This window comes from Macaca mulatta, chromosome 19 (assembly GCF_049350105.2).
Source record: "Macaca mulatta isolate MMU2019108-1 chromosome 19, T2T-MMU8v2.0, whole genome shotgun sequence".
Classification (NCBI taxonomy): Eukaryota; Metazoa; Chordata; class Mammalia; order Primates; family Cercopithecidae; genus Macaca; species Macaca mulatta.
In genome coordinates this window covers 12,316,773-12,334,182 of record NC_133424.1, presented here as the reverse complement: position 1 = coordinate 12,334,182, position 17,410 = coordinate 12,316,773, and the positions used below count along the sequence as shown (strand labels likewise).

At 52.3% G+C, this 17,410-nt stretch overlaps 2 protein-coding genes and 1 pseudogene across 10 annotated transcripts in view; 1 reads left to right on the top strand and 2 right to left on the bottom strand.

Moving 5' to 3' along the window:
- Positions 1–175, bottom strand: part of ZNF627 (zinc finger protein 627) — a 25,283-nt gene extending 25,108 nt beyond the window's left edge. The window contains exon 1 of the mRNA XM_001107785.5: positions 28–175. Coding sequence (XP_001107785.2) covers positions 28–30 — 3 coding nt within the window. The 5' untranslated portion in view covers positions 31–175. The remainder of the gene's footprint in view (positions 1–27) is intronic.
- ACP5 (acid phosphatase 5, tartrate resistant) lies at positions 44–17,410 on the top strand. Of its 9 annotated transcripts, none has more exons than XM_077976483.1 (8): positions 44–745; positions 13,060–13,286; positions 13,473–13,544; positions 14,435–14,521; positions 14,784–15,044; positions 15,266–15,393; positions 15,521–15,866; positions 16,823–17,410. In XM_077976483.1, the coding sequence occupies exons 5-8, from the start codon at positions 14,784–14,786 to the stop codon at positions 17,063–17,065; spliced, it is 978 nt and encodes a 325-aa protein (XP_077832609.1). In that variant the 5' UTR covers positions 44–745; positions 13,060–13,286; positions 13,473–13,544; positions 14,435–14,521; the 3' UTR covers positions 17,066–17,410.
- LOC100425082 (glyceraldehyde-3-phosphate dehydrogenase-like) lies at positions 3,873–14,575 on the bottom strand (annotated as a pseudogene).

The following is a 17,410-nucleotide window of genomic DNA, read 5'->3' as shown; positions in this document are numbered from 1 at the left end:
TGGGGACGCCTGGCCCCCCACACGCACCATTTCTCGGTTTCCAGGTGTCCCAGCGCCTTCCCTACGACTCCCGCGACCTGTACAGGTCACGGTGCGACAGAGGCTGCGGCGGAGACACCTTGGGCCTCTCGGAGAAAGGGAGACGCGAGCCCGGGCGGGGGCTGACGCCAGAAACAAAGGCTCCGTGGGGAGGCGCAGGCCCTGCCCTCCTCTCCCAGGCGCATCTGAATGGACAGTTGGCAGGGCCCCGCCCCGGCGTCCCTGATTGGATAGGGCTCCATGACCCGCCCCCTAAGGCCTGAGTGACGTAGGAAGCCATGGAAACGTGGCTGTGCGGAGCAGGGTTGACTGGCTCTAGCCACTGCCCCTGTCATGCCGAGTTTCCTCCCTACACCCAGCCCGAGGGATATTTAAGAGTTTGTTTGTTTTGGTTTGGTTTTTTTTTTTGAGACGGAGTTTTGCTCTTGTCGCCCAGGCTGTAGTGCATTGGTGCGATCTCAGCTCACTGCAATCTCCGCCTCCCGGGTTCATGCAATTCTCGTGCCTCAGCCTCCAGAGTAGCTGGATTACAGGCACCCCGCCACTACGCCCGGCTAATTTTTATATTTTTGTATTTTTAGTAGAGATGGGGTTTCGCCATGTTACCCAGGCTGGTCTCCAACTCCTGACCTCAAGTGATACGCCGCCTCGGCCTCCCAAAGTGCTGGGATTACAGGCGTGAGCCACCGCGCCTGGCCTTGTTTTGGTTTGTTTCCTGCCTTCCTGCCTTCCTTTCCCCGTCCCTCCCTCCTTCCCTCCCTCCGTCCCTTCTTTTTTTTTTTTTCTTTCAGGGTCTTGCACTGTCACCCAGGCTGGACTGCAGTGGCATGATCTCGGCTCACTCCAGCCCCAACCTCCCGGGCTCAAGCGATCCTCCTGCCTCAGCCTTCCTAGCAGCTGGGAGCACGCCCCACCACACTCTGCTAATTTTGTTTTTGTTGGTGGCGGTGGTGTGGGGGGGGTGCGCAGTTGGTGGGTAGATGGGGTCTCACTATGTTGACCAGGCTGGTCTTGAATTACTGGGCTCAAGTGATCTTCCCGCCCCAGCCTCCCCAAGTGCTGGGATTACAGATGTGAGCCACCGCCACGCCAATATTTGCATTTAATGCAGAGCTTGCTTCTAGCTTGCCAGAGTAGGCCCTGTTGTCTTCCAGCACTTCCTGGGCTCTTTCTTCTAACTCCTTCTGGACACAAGGTCAGCAGTGTGTGCAGGGAACTCCACACTCACTGTGAAATGGAGCAATTGCCTTGCCTCAGAACAGGAGGGAGCCCAGGCTAGGCCAGGGAGGACAGGAAGAGGAGGGAGGGCCTGATGTTCAGGGAAACGGGGATTTGGGATGAGGCCTGCCAAGGCTTCCTCCCATACCCTCTGGTCCCTGAGAAAACATCTACACGTGGAAAAAAAAGTAGAAGTAACTGAGGTGAGAGGAAGGATACTCTCTGAGGAAGTGATGTGGAATGAGACCCAAAGTAATGTACTAGTATAAAAAGGCAGGTTAGGCTGGGTGCAGTGGCTCACACCTATAATCCAGCACTTTGGGAGGCTGAGGCAGGTGGATCACCTGAGGTCGGGAGTTAGAGACCAGCCTGACCAACATGGAGAAACCCGTCTCTACTAAAAATATAAAATTAGCTGGGCATGGTGGCACATGCCTGTAATCCCACCTACTTGGGAGGCTGAGACAGGAGAATCGCTTGAATTGGGGAGGCTGAGGTTACAGTGAGCAGAGATCGTGCCATTGCACTCCAGCCTGGGCAACAAGAGTGAAACTCTGTCTTTAAAAAAAAAAAAAAAGGCAGGTTAAGCTAGGTGCAGTGGCTCAGGTCTGTAATCCCAGCACTTTGGGAGGCTAAGGCAGGCGGATCACAAGGTCAGGAGTTCGACACCAGCCTGGCCAACATAGTGAAACCCCATCTCTACTAAAAATACAAAAAATTATTGAACCTGGGATGCGGAGGTTGCAGTGAGCTGAGATCGTGCACCAGACTGGGTGACAGAGCAAGACTTTGCCTGAAAAAAAAAAAAAAAAAAAGCAGGTTAGAGGATTCAGGGAAGATGGCATAATAAAAATCATAAAGAATCTGTGGCCAGGCATGATGGCTCATGCCTGTAATTCCAGCACTTTAGGAGGTCAAGGCAGGAGGATCACTTGAGCCCAGGAGTTTGAAACCAGCCTGGGCAACATAGTGAGACCAACCCCTAACTCCATTAAAAAATATGAAAATTAGGCTGGGCACGGTGGCTCACGCCTATAATCCCAGCACTTTGGGAGACCGAGGCGGGCGGATCACGAGGTCAGGAGATCGAGACCATCCTGGCTAACACGGTGAAACCCTGTCTCTACTAAAAAAGACAAAAAAATTAGCCAGGTGTGGTGGCGGGCACCTGTAGTCCCAGCTACTCGGGAGGCTGAGGCAGAAGAATAGCGTAAACCCGGGAGGCGGAGCTTGGAGTGAGCAGAGATTGCGCCACTGCACTCCAGCCTGGGCAACAGAGTGAGACTCTGTCTCAAAAAAAAACAAAAACAAAACAAAACAAAAAAATCATTGAGGAAAGAGGTGGGAGGCAGGTAATATAAAGACCAACTCCTTGGCATGACGGACCCCACCTCACCTCTCCCCATTTGGGATTTTTTTTTTTTTGACAGAGTCTTGCTGTGTCGCCCAGGCTGGAGTGCAGTGGCATAATCTTGGCTCACTGCAACCTCCACCTCCTGGGTTCAAGCGATTCTCCTGCCTCAGCCTCCCGAGTAGCTGGGCTTACAGGCGCACACCACCATACCCGGCTAATTTTTTATATTTTTGGTAGAGATGAGGTTTCACCATGTTGGCCAGGCTAGTCTCGAACTCCTGGCCTCAAGTGATCTGCCCGCCTCGGCCTCCCAAAGTGCTGGGATTACAGGTGTGAGCCACTGCGCCCGGCCCCATTTGAGATTACTGACCCACCTGGAACCTAGCCAGACTTAATTGGTGGCGGCAAACTACAACAGTGAACAGCTACGTTTACATCATGCCACCCTCCAAACCACCAGCCTGAGCCTCCACAGCTCATCCTGCCCTCCCATTCTCCAGACTGGAAATCAGTCCCTTAGTTTGTGCGGGTGAGGAAATTGCAATTTCTTGGGAATTCAGCTGCTCCTCATGTTATCATGCTATCCTACAAACATTCCAATCCCAGCGTACCTCACTCATCCCATCCCACCCCTGGGAGTTTCTCTGGGGCAGTCGCTGGCTGGATCCGCTGTAGAATCTGTCCATGCCCTGCACAGGCCTAGTAGCAAGAGGGGCTGGAAGGAGCATTCATTTGTTCTACAGAAGGGAAACTGGTTCTGCCGACGGTGCTGCAGTTCAGGCTGTGGCCACTCAGGGGCAGCAGTGGACAGGTAAAAGCGTCTGAAAAAGGCGCTCAGGCTGCGGGAACAGCAGAGCATCCCTAAGGACTTCCCTGCCCAAGGCACCCACCTAATTTTTCTATCTATCTATCTATCTATCTATCTATCTATCTATCTATCTATCTATCTATCTATCTATCTATCTATCATCTATCTAATCTATCTTCTATCCATCCATCTATCATCTGTCTGTAACAGAGACGAGGTCTCACTATATTGCCCAGGTTGGTCTCAAACTCCTAGGCTCAAGCAATCCTCCCCACTGAGCCTCCGGAAATGCTGGGATTACAGGCATGAGTAATTTTTTTTTTTTTTTTTGTTGAGTACAGAGGACTTTATTGCTTTACTGATATGCCCCTCCCTGTTCTTCAGGGGGTCTGGCACGGAAACTGTGTCTTAGGGAAATTCTCAGTGTGGCAGGGGGCTGAGTGCAGCAGGGACTCCTGAGCAGCTGAAGGCCTCTATCTTCCTCTCATACTCTCACTGGGGCTTCTGGTCTGAGGGTCTTAGTCCCTGGAGACAGTGTGGACCACCACCTTGTTGCTGAAGCCAAATTCATTGTCATACCAGGAAATGAACTTGACAAAGTGTCATCAAGGGCAATGCCAGCCCTAGCACAGAAGGTAGAAGGATGAGTGTCACTGTTAAAGTTGGAGGAGACGGCCGGGCACGGTGGCTCACACCTGTAATCCCAGCACTTTGGGAGGCCGAGGCAGGTGGATCACTTGAGGTCAGGATTTCGAGAGACCAGCCTGGCTAACATGGTGAAACTCTGTCTCTACTAAAAATACAAAAAATTAGCTGGGCGTGGTGGTGTGCACCTGTAATCCCAGCTACTCAGGAGGCTGAGGCAGGAGAATCAATCACTTGAACCAGGAGGCGGAGGTTGCAGTGAGCCAAGATCGTGCCACTGCACTCCAGCTTGGGCAACAGAGCAAGACTCCGTATCAAAAAATATATATAATTTTAAAATAAAGGCAGAGGAGACAACCTTGTCCTTAGTGTAGCCTGGGATGCCCTTGAGGGGGCCCCCAATGCCTGCTTCACCACCTTCTTGAGGTCATCATATCTGGCAGTTTTCTCCAGACAGCAGATCGGGTCAACCACCAACACATTGGCGGCAGGGACTCTCTGGAAGGCTGTGCCAGTGAGCTTCCTGTTCAGTGCAGTAATTTGCCCACAGCCTTGGCCGCACCAGTAGATGCAGAGATGATGCTTCTCATGCCAATTTCCCAGAGGGGCTGTGGTCACGAGCCCCTCCATGATGCCAAAGTTGTCATGGATGACCAGGGTCAGTGGCTCAGCCTGTAATCTCAGCACTTTGAGAGGCCAAGGTGGGAGGATCGCTTGAGTCCAGGAGTTTAAGACCAGCCTGGGCAACAAAGTGAGACCCCTGTCTCTATTTATTTATGAAATAGGGTCTCACTCCAGGAGGCAGAGCTTGCAGTGAGCTGAGACCATGCCACTGCACTCCAGCCTGGGTGACACAGCGAGACTCCGTCTCGAAAAAAAAAAAGAAAGAAAGAAATAGGGTCTCACTCCATCACCCAGGCTGGAGTGCAGTGGCACGATCCCGGCTTACTGCAGCCTCAACCTCCCAAGCTCAAGCTACCGTCCCACCTCATCCTCTCAAGTAGCTGGGACACACCCCACCACGCCTGGATAATTTTTTTTTTTAACTTTTTGTAGAGACAGAGTCTTGCTATGTTGCCCAGGCTGGTGTTGAACTCCTAGGCTCAAGTGATCCTCCCACCTCAGCTTCCCAAAGTGTTGGGATTATAGGCATGAGTCAATGCACTTGGCCTCCATCCCCATTTAAAAGGAAGGAAGGAAGGAAGGAAGGAAGGAAGGAAGGAAGGAAGGAAGGAAGGAAGGAAGGAAGGAAGGAAGGAAGGAAAGAAAGAAAGAAAGAAAGAAAGAAAGAAAGAAAGAAAGAAAGAAAGAAAGAAAGAAAGAAAGAAAGAAAACCAAACCAAGAAAACGTTGTCATGGATGACCTTGGCCGGGTAGTAAGCAGTTGGTTGTGCAGGAGGCATTGCTGACAATCATGGGGTTTTTGTACCTCTCATGGTTCACGTCCATCACAAACATGGGGGCACGGGCAGAGGGGCAGAGATGATGATCCTTTTGGCTGCCCCCTCTAAGCGAGCCCCAGCCTTCTCCATGATAGTGAAGATGCTGGTGGTGGACTCCATGACAAAACCAGCTCCAGCATCATCACCCAATTTGATTTTGCTGGGATCTGGCTTCTGGAAGAGGAGGATGAGATTCCCATTTCCTATTGATGACAAGTTTCCCTTCTCTTTCTCCCTCTTTTTTTTTTTTTTTTTTTTTAGAGAGAGGATCTCCCTATGTTGCCTAGGCTGGTTCTGAACTCCTGGTCTCAAGTGATCCTCCCACCTCAGCCTCCTAAGTAGCTGAGATTACAGGCATGAGCCACCATACCCAGCCCACTTCTCAGCCTTGATGGTGCCGTGGAACTTGCCATGGGTGGAATCATATTGGAACATGTAGACCACGTAGTTGAGGTCAATGAAGGGGTCACTGAGGTGACAACATCCATTCTACCAGAGTTAAAAGCAGCTCTGGTGCCCTGGTGACCAGGCACCCAATATGGCCAAATCCGTTTACTCCTGCCTTCACCTTCACCACAGTGTCTCAGGGACATGCCTTTTTCACTGCATGAAAAGATGTGGCTGTCTGTCAAATGGGAGGAGCAGAGAGGCTCTGCCTTTTTAATCTTTAAAAAAAATTCAGATGGGGTCTCACTATGTCACCCAGCCTGTTTCAAACTCCTGGGCTCGAGTGATCCTCCTGCCTTAGCTTCCCAAAGTGTTGTGATTGCAGGTGTGAGCCACCATGCCAAGCCTGTCTTTTAATTTTAGTTGATTACTATTATTTTTATTTTTATTATTATTATTTTTTGAGATGGAGTCTCGCTCTGTCGCCCAGGCTGGAGTGCAGTGGCCGGATCTCAGCTCACTGCAAGCTCCGCCTCCCGGGTTTACGCCATTCTCCTGCCTCAGCCTCCCGAGTAGCTGGACTACAGGCGCCCGCCACCTCGTCCGGCTAGTTTTTTTTGTATTTTTTAGTAGAGATGGGGTTTCACCGGGTTAGCCAGGATGGTCTCGATCTCCTGACCTCGTGATCCGCCCGTCTCGGCCTCCCAAAGTGCTGGGATTACAGGCTTGAGCCACCGCGCCCGGCCAATTACTATTATTAATTTATTATTATTATTATTTGAGACGGAGTCTCGCTCTGTAGCCCAGGCTGGAGTGCACTGGCACAATCTCGGCTCACTGCAACCTCACCTCCACCTCCTGGGTCCTGGTTCAAGCGATTCTCCTGCCTCAGCCTCCTGAGTAGCTGAGATTACAGGAACGAGCCACCATGCCCAGCTAAGTTTTGTATTTTTAGTAGAGATAGATTTCACCATGTTGACAAGGCTGGTCTTGAACTCCTGACCTCATGATCCACGCACCTCAACCTCCCAAAGTGCTGGGATTACAGGTGTGAGCCATCGTACCCGGCCTATTATTATTATTATTATTATTATTTGAGACAGTCTTGCTCTTGTAGCCCAGGCCGGAGTGCAGTGGCATGATCTTGGCTCACTGCAACCTCCGCCTCCCGGGTTCAAGCGACTCTCCTGCCTCAGCCTCCCGAGTAGATGGAATTACAGGCGCCTGCTACCACGCAGGGCTAATTTTTTGGTATTTTTAGTAGAGACAGGGTTTCCCCTTGTTGGTCAGGCTGGTCTCAAACACCTGACCTCAGGGGATCCGCCCACCTCTGCCTCCCAAAGTGCTGGGATTACAGGCGTGAGCCATCGCGCCAGGCCCTGTCTTTTAATTTTTAAAGGGTGGGGGACAACGTGATTCATCTTTGCCCACCTAAACCACCTATTCAGCAGCCCATGCCCACAGCCCACAGCTGGGGGACATTATGCAAAATCTAAGTCAGATCTGTCCCTCTGATTAGAACCCTCTGTGGCTCCCACCCGACCCAGATAAAAGGTCCCTTCCTTGCAGCCCCCAAGAGCTCACGCAACCTGCCCCACCCACTCCCTTCTCTCTTCCTTGCAGCCCCCAAGAGCTCACGCAACCTGCCTCACCCACTCCCTTCTCTCTTCCTTGCCCTCAACCTTGCAGACTCAACCTTCCGGACTCACTTCCCCCTTGCTGACTCTGCTCCAGCCACAAAGGCCAATTTTTGGTTCCTCAAATCAAACTAACTCATGACAGTGTTTGGAATTTTGAAGGCTTGGGACCCCAAAAAAGATGGATTTTTTTTTTTTTTTTTTTTTTGGAAATCAAGTCTCACTCTGTCACCCAGGCTGGAGTGCAGTGGCATGATCTCGGCTGACTGCAACCTCTGCCTCCTGGGTTCAAGCGATTCTCCTGCCTCAGCCTCCCAAGTAGCTGGTATTACAGGTGCCCACCGCCACGTCCAGCTAATTTTTTTGCATTTTAGTAGAGACAGGGTTTCACCTTGTTGCCCAGGCTGGTCTTGAATTCCTGGGCTCAGGCAATCCACCCTCCTTAGCCTCCCAAAGTGCTGGGACTACAGGCGTGAGCCACTGCCCCTGGCCCAAAAATCCATCTTTGTGGGTTCCTTTGTAAATGTGTAGTCAATTTAGAAATTTAGAAACACAGTTTCCCTTAAGGCTTTATTTAGTTACAATCACAACTAACACGTTACTTATACACCTGGCACAGGGAAACATCAAAAAATTAATTCGAGGCCTGGCCTCAGGCCTGTGATCCCAGTACTTTGGGATGCCAAGGCAGATGGATCACTTGAGGTCAGGAGTTCCAGACCATCCTGGCCAACATGATGAAACCCCCCATCTCTACTAAAAATAGAAAAAAGATTAGCTGGGCATGGTGGCACACACCTGTAATCCCAGCTACTCAGGAGGCTGAGGCAGGAGAATCTCTTGAACCCGGGAGATGGAGGTTGTGGTGAGCTGAAGATCACACCACTGCAGTCCAACCTGGGTGGTGACAGAGTGAGTGACACTCCATCTCAAAAAAAAAGAAAAATATCACTTTAAGAGGTCACTGGCTCATGCCTGTAATCCCAGCACTCTGGGAGGCTGAAGCAGACGGATCACGAGGTCAGGAGATTGAGACCATCCTGGCTAATACAGTGAAACTCCATCTCTACCAAAAAAATACAAAAAATTAGCCAGGCGTAGTGGTGGGCACCTATAGTCCCAGCTACTTGGGAGGCTGAGGCAGGAGAATGGCATGAACCTGGGAGGCGGAGCTTGCAGTGAGCCAAGATCGTGCCACTGCACTCCAGTCTGCCTGGGTGACAAAGCAAGACTCTGTCCCCCCCCCAAAAAAAAAAAAGGTCATTGGATGTATCTTTGGGTCTGTTTATAAGTTTAGTGGATTTAAATTAACATTTTACAAGTGTGATACATTTTATTCTATACTCTTTTACTACTATTATAATTATTATTATTACTATTTAGAGACAGTATCTCAGCTGTCGCCCAGACTGGAGTGCAGTGGTGCAATCACGGTTCACTGCAGCCTCGACTTCCTGAGCAATCCTCCCACCTCAGCCTCCCGAGTAGCTGGGCTACAGGTACACACAACCACGCCCAGCTAATTTTTTTTTTTAAGAGATGAAGTCTCTACAAAAAGTGTTGGGATGACAGGTGTGAGCCACTGTGCCAGCTTATTCTTTAATCTTTTAAATTTTTTTTTTTTTTTTTTTTTTGAGACAGAGTCTTGCTCTGTCACCCAGGCCAGAGTACAGTGGTGCGATCTCAGCTCACAGCAACCTCCGCCTCCTGGGTTCAAGCGATTCTCCTGCCTCCGCCTCCCAAGTAGCTGGGACTACAGGTGCGTGCCACCACACCTAGGGAATTTTTCATATTTTTAGTAGAGACGGGGTTTCACCATGTTAGCCAGGATGGTCTCGATCTCCTGACCTCATGATCTGCCTGCCTCAGCTTCCCAAAGTGCTGGGATTACAGACTGAGCCACCGCACCCGGCCTATTGAATCTTTTTAAATGTCTCCACCAAGTAAACACCTTGAGAAGTCCTTAGCAGTTTTTAAAAATCTACAGTGCAAACATACAAATAAAAGGAGAACAAGAAGTTCTCTTAGACTTTCTGATACCACTTCTAAACTTAGCCAATAAACTGAGAGTGAATGTTAATTTTTTAAATAAACAGGCCAGGTGCACTGACTCACTCCTGTAATCCCAGCACTTTGGGGGGCTGAGGTGGGAGGATTGCTTGAACTCAGGAGTTCAAGAGCAGCCTGGGCAAGGTGACAAATCCCTGTCTCTACAAAAAATACAAAAACTAGCTGGGTGTGGTGGTGTGTGCCTGTAGTCTCAATCCTCAGGAGGCTGAGGGGCGTGGGAGGATCACTTGAGCCCAGAAGGTGAGTCTGCAGTGAGCTGTGATCGCATCACTGCTCTCCAGCCTGTGACTCTGTTTTAAAAAAAGAAAAAGAAAAAAACAAAGCTTTCATTAACAGAAGACAGACTGAAAGCAAGATAAATTGAAAGCAAGATAAACGAGTGGGTAGTTTTCTCAAGCAGTGGTAAGTGCTGCAGAGAAAACGACAGCAACAGGAGAGTCAGACAATGATGGGGGCAGGGTGGTGCATTTCAGATAATTTCAGATAAATTATCTTTTTTTTTTTTTTTTTTTTTGAGACAGAGTCTCACTCTGTCACCCAGTCTAGAGTTCAGTGGCACAATCTTGGCTCACTGAAGCCTCCGCCTCCCAGGGTCAAGCAATTCTCCTGCCTCAACCTTCTGAGTAGCTGGGACCACAGGTTTGTGCCACCACGCCTGGCTAATTTTTGTATTTTTGTAGAGATAGGGTTTCACCATGTTGGCCAGGCTGGTCTCGAACTCCTGGCCTCAAGTGATCCACCCGGCTTGGACTCCCAAAGTGCTGGGATTACAGGCGGGAGCCACCATGCCCAGCCTCTTTTCAGATAAATTAAAGGAACTTGAACACAATGGGTGACCTCAGTATCTGACTAAGGAAGACCCCTCCAGGCAGGCGGAAGAGAAAGTGCCAAGACCCTGAGGCCAGAGTGTATCTGAGACAGTCAAGCAATGCGGAGGAGGTCAGAGGAGCAAGAAACAGGGAGAGCAGGATTGGCAGGAGGAAGGAAGGAAAGGGATTGGGTAGGGACGGCAGCGGAGAACAGGACCTGGATGTACTGGCAAAAGGAGGAACTCACTCGTGGGGTTGTTGACATCTGAGATTGACACTGATGTTGGGAAAATAGGCAAGGGTGGAGGTGGAGGGAGATTTTGAGTCACATCCTGATCTAGCCCCACAGAAAATCAGCAGAAGAGAGTTCTCCTGGGTGAATAGAGAGAGAAGAGCTTATTCAGAACCCTGGAGGAGACCAGAGAGAGATGGCTAAGAACCCACAGATTTTATTACATGTTCTATACAAGATCAGGCTTATCTTTTTCATTATGTGCTCTCTCTCTCTCTGAGACAACAGTCTAGCTGTGTTGCCCAGGCTGAAGGCCAGTGGTGCAATCGTAGCTCATTGTAGCCTCACACTCCCAGGCTCAAGTGATCCTCCATCTCAGCTTCCTGAGTAGCTGGAACCACAGGTGTGCACCACCATGCCTGGCTAATTTTGTTATGTTTTTTGTAGTGATGTGGTCTCGCCATGTTGCCCAAGCCGGTCCTGAACTCCTAGGCTCAAACGATCCTCCCACATTGGCTGGGTTTACAGGCCTGAGCCACCACGCTTGGCCAGCTTTATCAATTTAAAAAATATAGAAAGTGCTAATACAAATTAAAAAGTTATAAAATAGTGCCAATAGTATCCCATTTTTCTGAAGACAAACATAGGCAGAGAAAAATTAATGGATACTGTCTCTCTGGGCAGCGGCATTTCTGACTATTATAATCGTTTCTTTTTTTTTTTAAAGACAGAGTCTCGCTCTGTCGCCCAGGCTGCAGTACAGTGGAGCCATCTCGGCTCACTGCAAGCTCCTCCTCCCGGATTCACATCATTCTCCTGCCTCAGTCTCCCAAGTAGCTGGGACTACAGGCACCCGCCACCACACCCAGCTAATTTTTTGTATTTTTAGTAGAGACGGGGTTTCACCGTGTTAGCCAGGATGGTGTCAATCTCCTGACCTCGTGATCCACCCGCCTCGGCCTCCCAAAGTGCTGGGATTACAGGCGTGAGCCAACACGCCCGGCCTATTACAATCTTTTTCTTTGTGCATTCCAGAATTTACCAACTTTTCTACAAAGATCATGTAGCACAATAAGATAATAAACATAATTTTGTGTGATCTCAAAATACAGGAAGCACAGAAGCTTCCAAAGCATGCCTGTACCCACCACGTGAAGAAACAGATGTTAACATTTGGTCATAATTGCTTCAGATTTCTTTCTTTTTTTTTTTTTTTCTGTTTTTTGGGGACAGGGTCTTGCTCTGTCGCCCAGGCTGGAGTGGCATGATCTTGGCTCAGTGCAACCTCCTTCCTCTTCCTGGGTTGGAGTGCAGTAGCACGATCTCAGTTCACTGCAACCTCTGTCTCCTGGGTTCAAGGGAGCACCTCCAGCTAATTTTTGTCTTTTTAGTAGAGATGAGATTTCGCCATGTTGCCCAGGCTAGTCTGGAACACTTGACCTCAGGTGATCTGCTCACCTCGGCCTCCCAAAGTGCTGGGATTACAGGCGTGAGCCACCGCGCCCAGCTAAATAGTAAGTTTTTTAAAAAACAGGAGACCAGCCGGACACAGTGGCTCACGCCTGTAATCCCAGCACTTTGGGAGGCTGAGGTGGGCAGATCACCTGAGGTCGGGAGTTAGAAACCAGCCTGGCCTACATGGAGAAACCCCGTCTCTACTAAAAATATAAAATTAGCTGGGTGTGGTGGTACAAGCTTGTAATCACAGCTACTTGGGAGGCTGAGGCAGGAGAATCGCTTGTACCCGGGAGGCGGAGGTTGTGGTGAGCCGAGATTGCGCCACTGCACTCCAGCCTGGGCAAGGAGAACAAAACTGTCTCAAAAAAAAAAAAAAAAAAAAAAAAGGCCGGGCGCAGTGGCTCATACCTGTAATCCCAGCACTTTGGGAGGCCAAGGCAGGCGGATCACGAGGTCAGGAGATGGAGATCATCCTGGCTAACGTGGTGAAACCCCGTCTCTACTAAAAATACAAAAAATTAGCAGGCCGTGGTGGCGGGCACCTGTAGTCCCAGCTATTCAGGAGGCTGAGGCAGGAGAATGGCATGAACCTGGGAGGCGGAGCTTGCAGTGAGCTGAGATAGCCCACTGCACTCCAGCCTGGGCGACAGAGCAAGACTCTGTCTCAAAAATAAATAAATAAATTAATTAATTAAATAACCAGGAGACTGAGGCTGAAGATGATGACAGACCTTACAAGAGCTTGGCCCCAGGGCTGGCTGAAACCCCACCCAGTGCTGTGGCCCTGGGGCTGTGGGCCCATGGGTACCCCCAAAGGGTCCCAGGCAGATGGAGGCTCCTGGTTGGCATGGAGGGAGGAAAAGGATGAAATCGGCCCCCCTGGCCATCCCTTCTGGTACAGCTGCAGCTGCAGTCGGTGGGTCTGAGCCGACCTCCCGGGTTCATTGGCCCATTTTACAGATGCGGAGCCCACAGCAAGGAGGCGTGGCGGCTCTGGGCGGTGCGGGTTCCGGGGCGGGGAAGCCGAGGCGCCCGCCCTCCCCCCCGGGGCTCACCTGGGCCAGCCCCGAGCCCTCGAGGAGGACGAATCGGCCGCTACCTGCTTAAAGCTGGGGCCGCCCAGGAATGCGATCGCCTGCGGATCTGCAGCTGGGCACCGGCCGCAGCGCCCGCCCCGCCGACGGCAGGTGAGATACGCGCAGCCCCGTGGGAGGGGTCTCCGCCTGCCCTCATCACCCACTTCCTTCCCCTTGGTCGCTGCTGCAAGGCGGGGGATAGGGGGGAACAAGTACTTCGCAGGGTGACCCGGGGAGATCTCTGAGCCAGTGGCCTCGGCGTTGAATGAGGGCTCTCTCTCGGGTCCGCCCTCGCAGGGACTGAAGGGACTCGTGAACGTTCGCGGACGTGTCTCGGTGGCGCCCAGCACCGAGGAGGCAGGCAGGAAGGTGAGGAGCAGGTCTGACCGGCCGCAGGTGCAGGGCCTCCTGTTCCCCGAGGCTGCGGTCCCCTGGAGGGCCTGCAGACAGCTGCCTAGACCATGAGGGTCAGAGGTCTGCGGTCACGCGTGCTGTCACCAGCTAGCTGCCTCCTGCCTGGTTCCTCCTGCAGGAATGGGAGTCTGGGGGGAGGGGAGGGTGTGGGCAGGACTTCCTGGAAAAGGGAGGCCCGTTGGTGTTTATCTGTGGGGTGGAGAGAGGGCAGGGGGAGGACAGGGACACACACAGAGTGCTGCACTCAGATGTCAAACACACATCCCACACCACACACGCAACTCACCCTAGAGACGCAACCCAGGCACACACATGGACACACACAAAACTCCATCCGTAGGGATTCCCACCCAGTGCCACGTGAGAACGCAGGCGTGCATCGCAGACAGGCCACACAGGCTGGGCGTACAGGTTTGCAGCAACCCGGTCAGGTACAGAGCCGAGGCCCAGGTAGGTATGCTCAGCTGCACGCAGGAAGCAAGACACACCCAGACATACACAGGCAAGCCCTTACTCAGAGAAAGAAGGTGCAGATGTGTCTTGGGTAATCGCAGCCACAGCCTCTCAAGCATCACACACACATACTGACACTCAGATACACAGACACACCGAGATACCCAGGACATGTCAAGCCCACAGCACAAACAGGACCCTGCAGGTTGACCTGGAGGCTGTGTGGGCCGAGGCTGCTGCACACGTGTGCCCAGATCCTCCCACCCCCACCCCAATCCCGTGTCCTGCTCCAGGGAAGTCCAGGCAGGGCTCACATGACCCAAGGGGAGGGCTCCCGGGACAGCCCTCGGAGAAACTGCATCATCCTCACGAATGATCCACTTCCTCCCCAGGGAATAAAGGCTCAGGGACCAGCAGTTCTGCCCTGGAGCCCACCAGCCTCTCAGAGCCTCCAGTGACTGGCCTGTGTCTCCCCCAGGGTGAGTGCTGGGCAGGCTAGGTGGAAGGAGGGTGAAACAGGCCTGCGAGGCCATCTTGGTGCAGCTTGCCCTCTCACAGATCACCCCCCCCTACCCTAAGCCAGCTTGTGCAGCCGTGTCCTGAGAACTAGGGCACCAAGGGGTTCCCGCAGGGGCAGCCTGTAGCAAGCGGTCTCCCACTATCTCAGGGCAGGCGGGGGTCTCAAGGCCTCCTTGCCCTTGTCACAGCCCGGGCCACCTATGCTTGTCTCTCTTCTCCCAGATGGACATGTGGACAGCGCTGCTCTTCCTACAAGCCTTGTTGCTACCCTCCCTGGCTGATGGTGCCACCCCTGCCCTGCGATTTGTAGCCGTGGGCGACTGGGGAGGGGTCCCCAATGCCCCATTCCACACGGCCCGGGAAATGGCCAATGCCAAGGAGATCGCTCGGACCGTGCAGATCCTGGGTGCAGACTTCATCCTTTCTCTAGGGGACAATTTTTACTTCACTGGTGTACAAGACGTCAATGACAAGAGGTTCCAGGTCTGTGCCCAACAGAGTGGGGCAGAAGGTGGGGGCGGACAGTGGGGAGAAGCCACCTTACCTAGTGACCTTCTTTTGGAGAGGGCAGAGGGAAGGTGATGGGGCACCTTTGGGTGCCGGGAACATTCCATGTCTCCCTTACCCCTGGCCCCTGACTTGGTAGGAGGATCAGGGTAGCCAATGACCCCAGGGAAGGGGCCTGCCCTATCTGTTTGCTACAGGAGACCTTTGAGGACGTATTCTCTGACCGCTCCCTTCGCAACGTGCCCTGGTACGTGCTGGCTGGAAACCATGACCACCTCGGCAACGTCTCTGCCCAGATTGCCTACTCTAAGATCTCCAAGCGCTGGTGAGCCACCCTCAGCCCTGCCTCCCCCAGATCCTCCACAGCGGGGACACAGGGGCCCTGTGGCTTGAGCTGACCCTGGGACTTCTGCACCCAAGATGTGCACCCACGACCTCTATCCCCTCCACAGGAACTTCCCCAGCCCTTTCTACCGCCTGCGCTTCAAGATCCCACGGACCAATGTGTCTGTGGCCATTTTTATGCTGGACACAGTGACACTATGTGGCAACTCAGATGACTTCCTCAGTCAGCAGCCTGAGAGGCCCCGAGACGTGAAGCTGGCCCGCACACAGCTGTCCTGGCTCAAGAAACAGCTGGCAGCAGCCAGGGAGGACTATGTGCTGGTGGCCGGCCATTACCCCGTGTGGTCCATAGCCGAGCACGGGCCTACCCACTGCCTGGTCAAGCAGCTACGACCACTGCTGGCCACATACAGGGTCACCGCCTACCTGTGCGGCCACGATCACAATCTGCAGGTGAGGGTCCTGTGGGCAGGGTGGGAGCTGGGTGAGGGGGCCCCCATCCCAGCTGATGTCCACATGGCTGGGGCTGTTTGAGGGGCTCCTGTGGCCTTCAGAATGTCTAGACTGTCCCTCAAATCTTGCTGTCTAACCAGGAAAACACTCCAAAGCCAGAATAATATCTTTGACTTGACAATTTCTTTCTTTTTTTTTTTTTTGAGACAAGGTCTCACTATTTTTCACCCAGGCTGGAGTGCAGTGGTGCAATCAGGGCTTTCTGCAGCTTCAATCTCCCGGGCTCAGGTGATCCTCACACCTCAGCCTCCAGAGTAGCTGACACTACAGGCGTGTGCCACCACACGCAGCTAATTTTGGCTTTTTTTTTTTTCTTGAGAGGGAGTGCAGTGGCACGATCTCAACTCACTGCAACCTCCGCCTCCTGGGTTCAAGTGATTCTCTTGTCTCAGTCTCCTGAGTAGCTGGGATTACAAGCATACGCCACCACACCCTGCTAATTTTTATATTTTAGTGGAGACGGGGTTTCACCATGTTGGCCAGGCTGGTCTCGAACTCCTGACCTCAAGTGATCTGCCAGCCTTGGCCTTCCAAAATGCTGGGATTACAGGTGTGGGCCACCGTGCCCAGTCCTTGTGAATTTTTTTGTCGAGGCAAGGTCTCACTGTGTTGCCCAGGCTGGTCTCAAATTCCTGGGCTCAAGCAATCCACCCGCCTCAGCCTCCCAAAGTGCTGGGATCACAGGCATGAGCCACCACACCTGGTCACCAATTTCTTAACTAATTGCTCTACCTATGAAATAGGATTAATACACTCCTAACAGTTGGGAAATTGAAGCCAGGAGTTGTTACATACCTCAAGGTGACTCTGTGGTTAGGGCCAGATCAAGCCCTGGACCTTAGGCAGGCCCCTGCTCAAAGCTGGGTCTCCACTGACCCCTTGTCCTCTATCCTCAGTACCTGCAGGATGAGAACGGCGTGGGCTATGTGCTGAGTGGGGCTGGGAATTTCATGGACCCCTCGAAGCGGCACCAGCGCAAGGTCCCCAACGGCTATCTGCGCTTCCACTATGGGACTGAAGACTCACTGGGTGGCTTTGCCTATGTGGAGATCAGCTCCAAAGAGATGACTGTCACTTACATCGAAGCCTCGGGCAAGTCCCTCTTTAAGACCAGCCTACCGAGGCGAGCCAGGCCCTGAACTCCCATGACTGCCCAGCTCTAAGGCCCGATCCCCACTGTTGGTGGGTGGGCCCTGCTGGGACCCTACTCACAGAGAGGCTTTTCCTCCGACCTGTGGCGCTGCAGCAGGGCAGGAAGGGGAAGCACAGCTGATGAACTGTGGTGCCACGTGACCCTTGTGGCACAGATGCCCACGTATGTGAAACAGACACGGACATGTGTCCCAGCCACAGTGTTACGCTCTGTGGCTGGCTCACCTTTGCTGAGTTCCGCGGTGCAGTGGGGGAGTAAGGGAAAGCTTCCTCCTAAATCAAGCATTTTTCTGTCACTGATGTTCAATAAAAGAATAGTTGCCAAGGCTGAA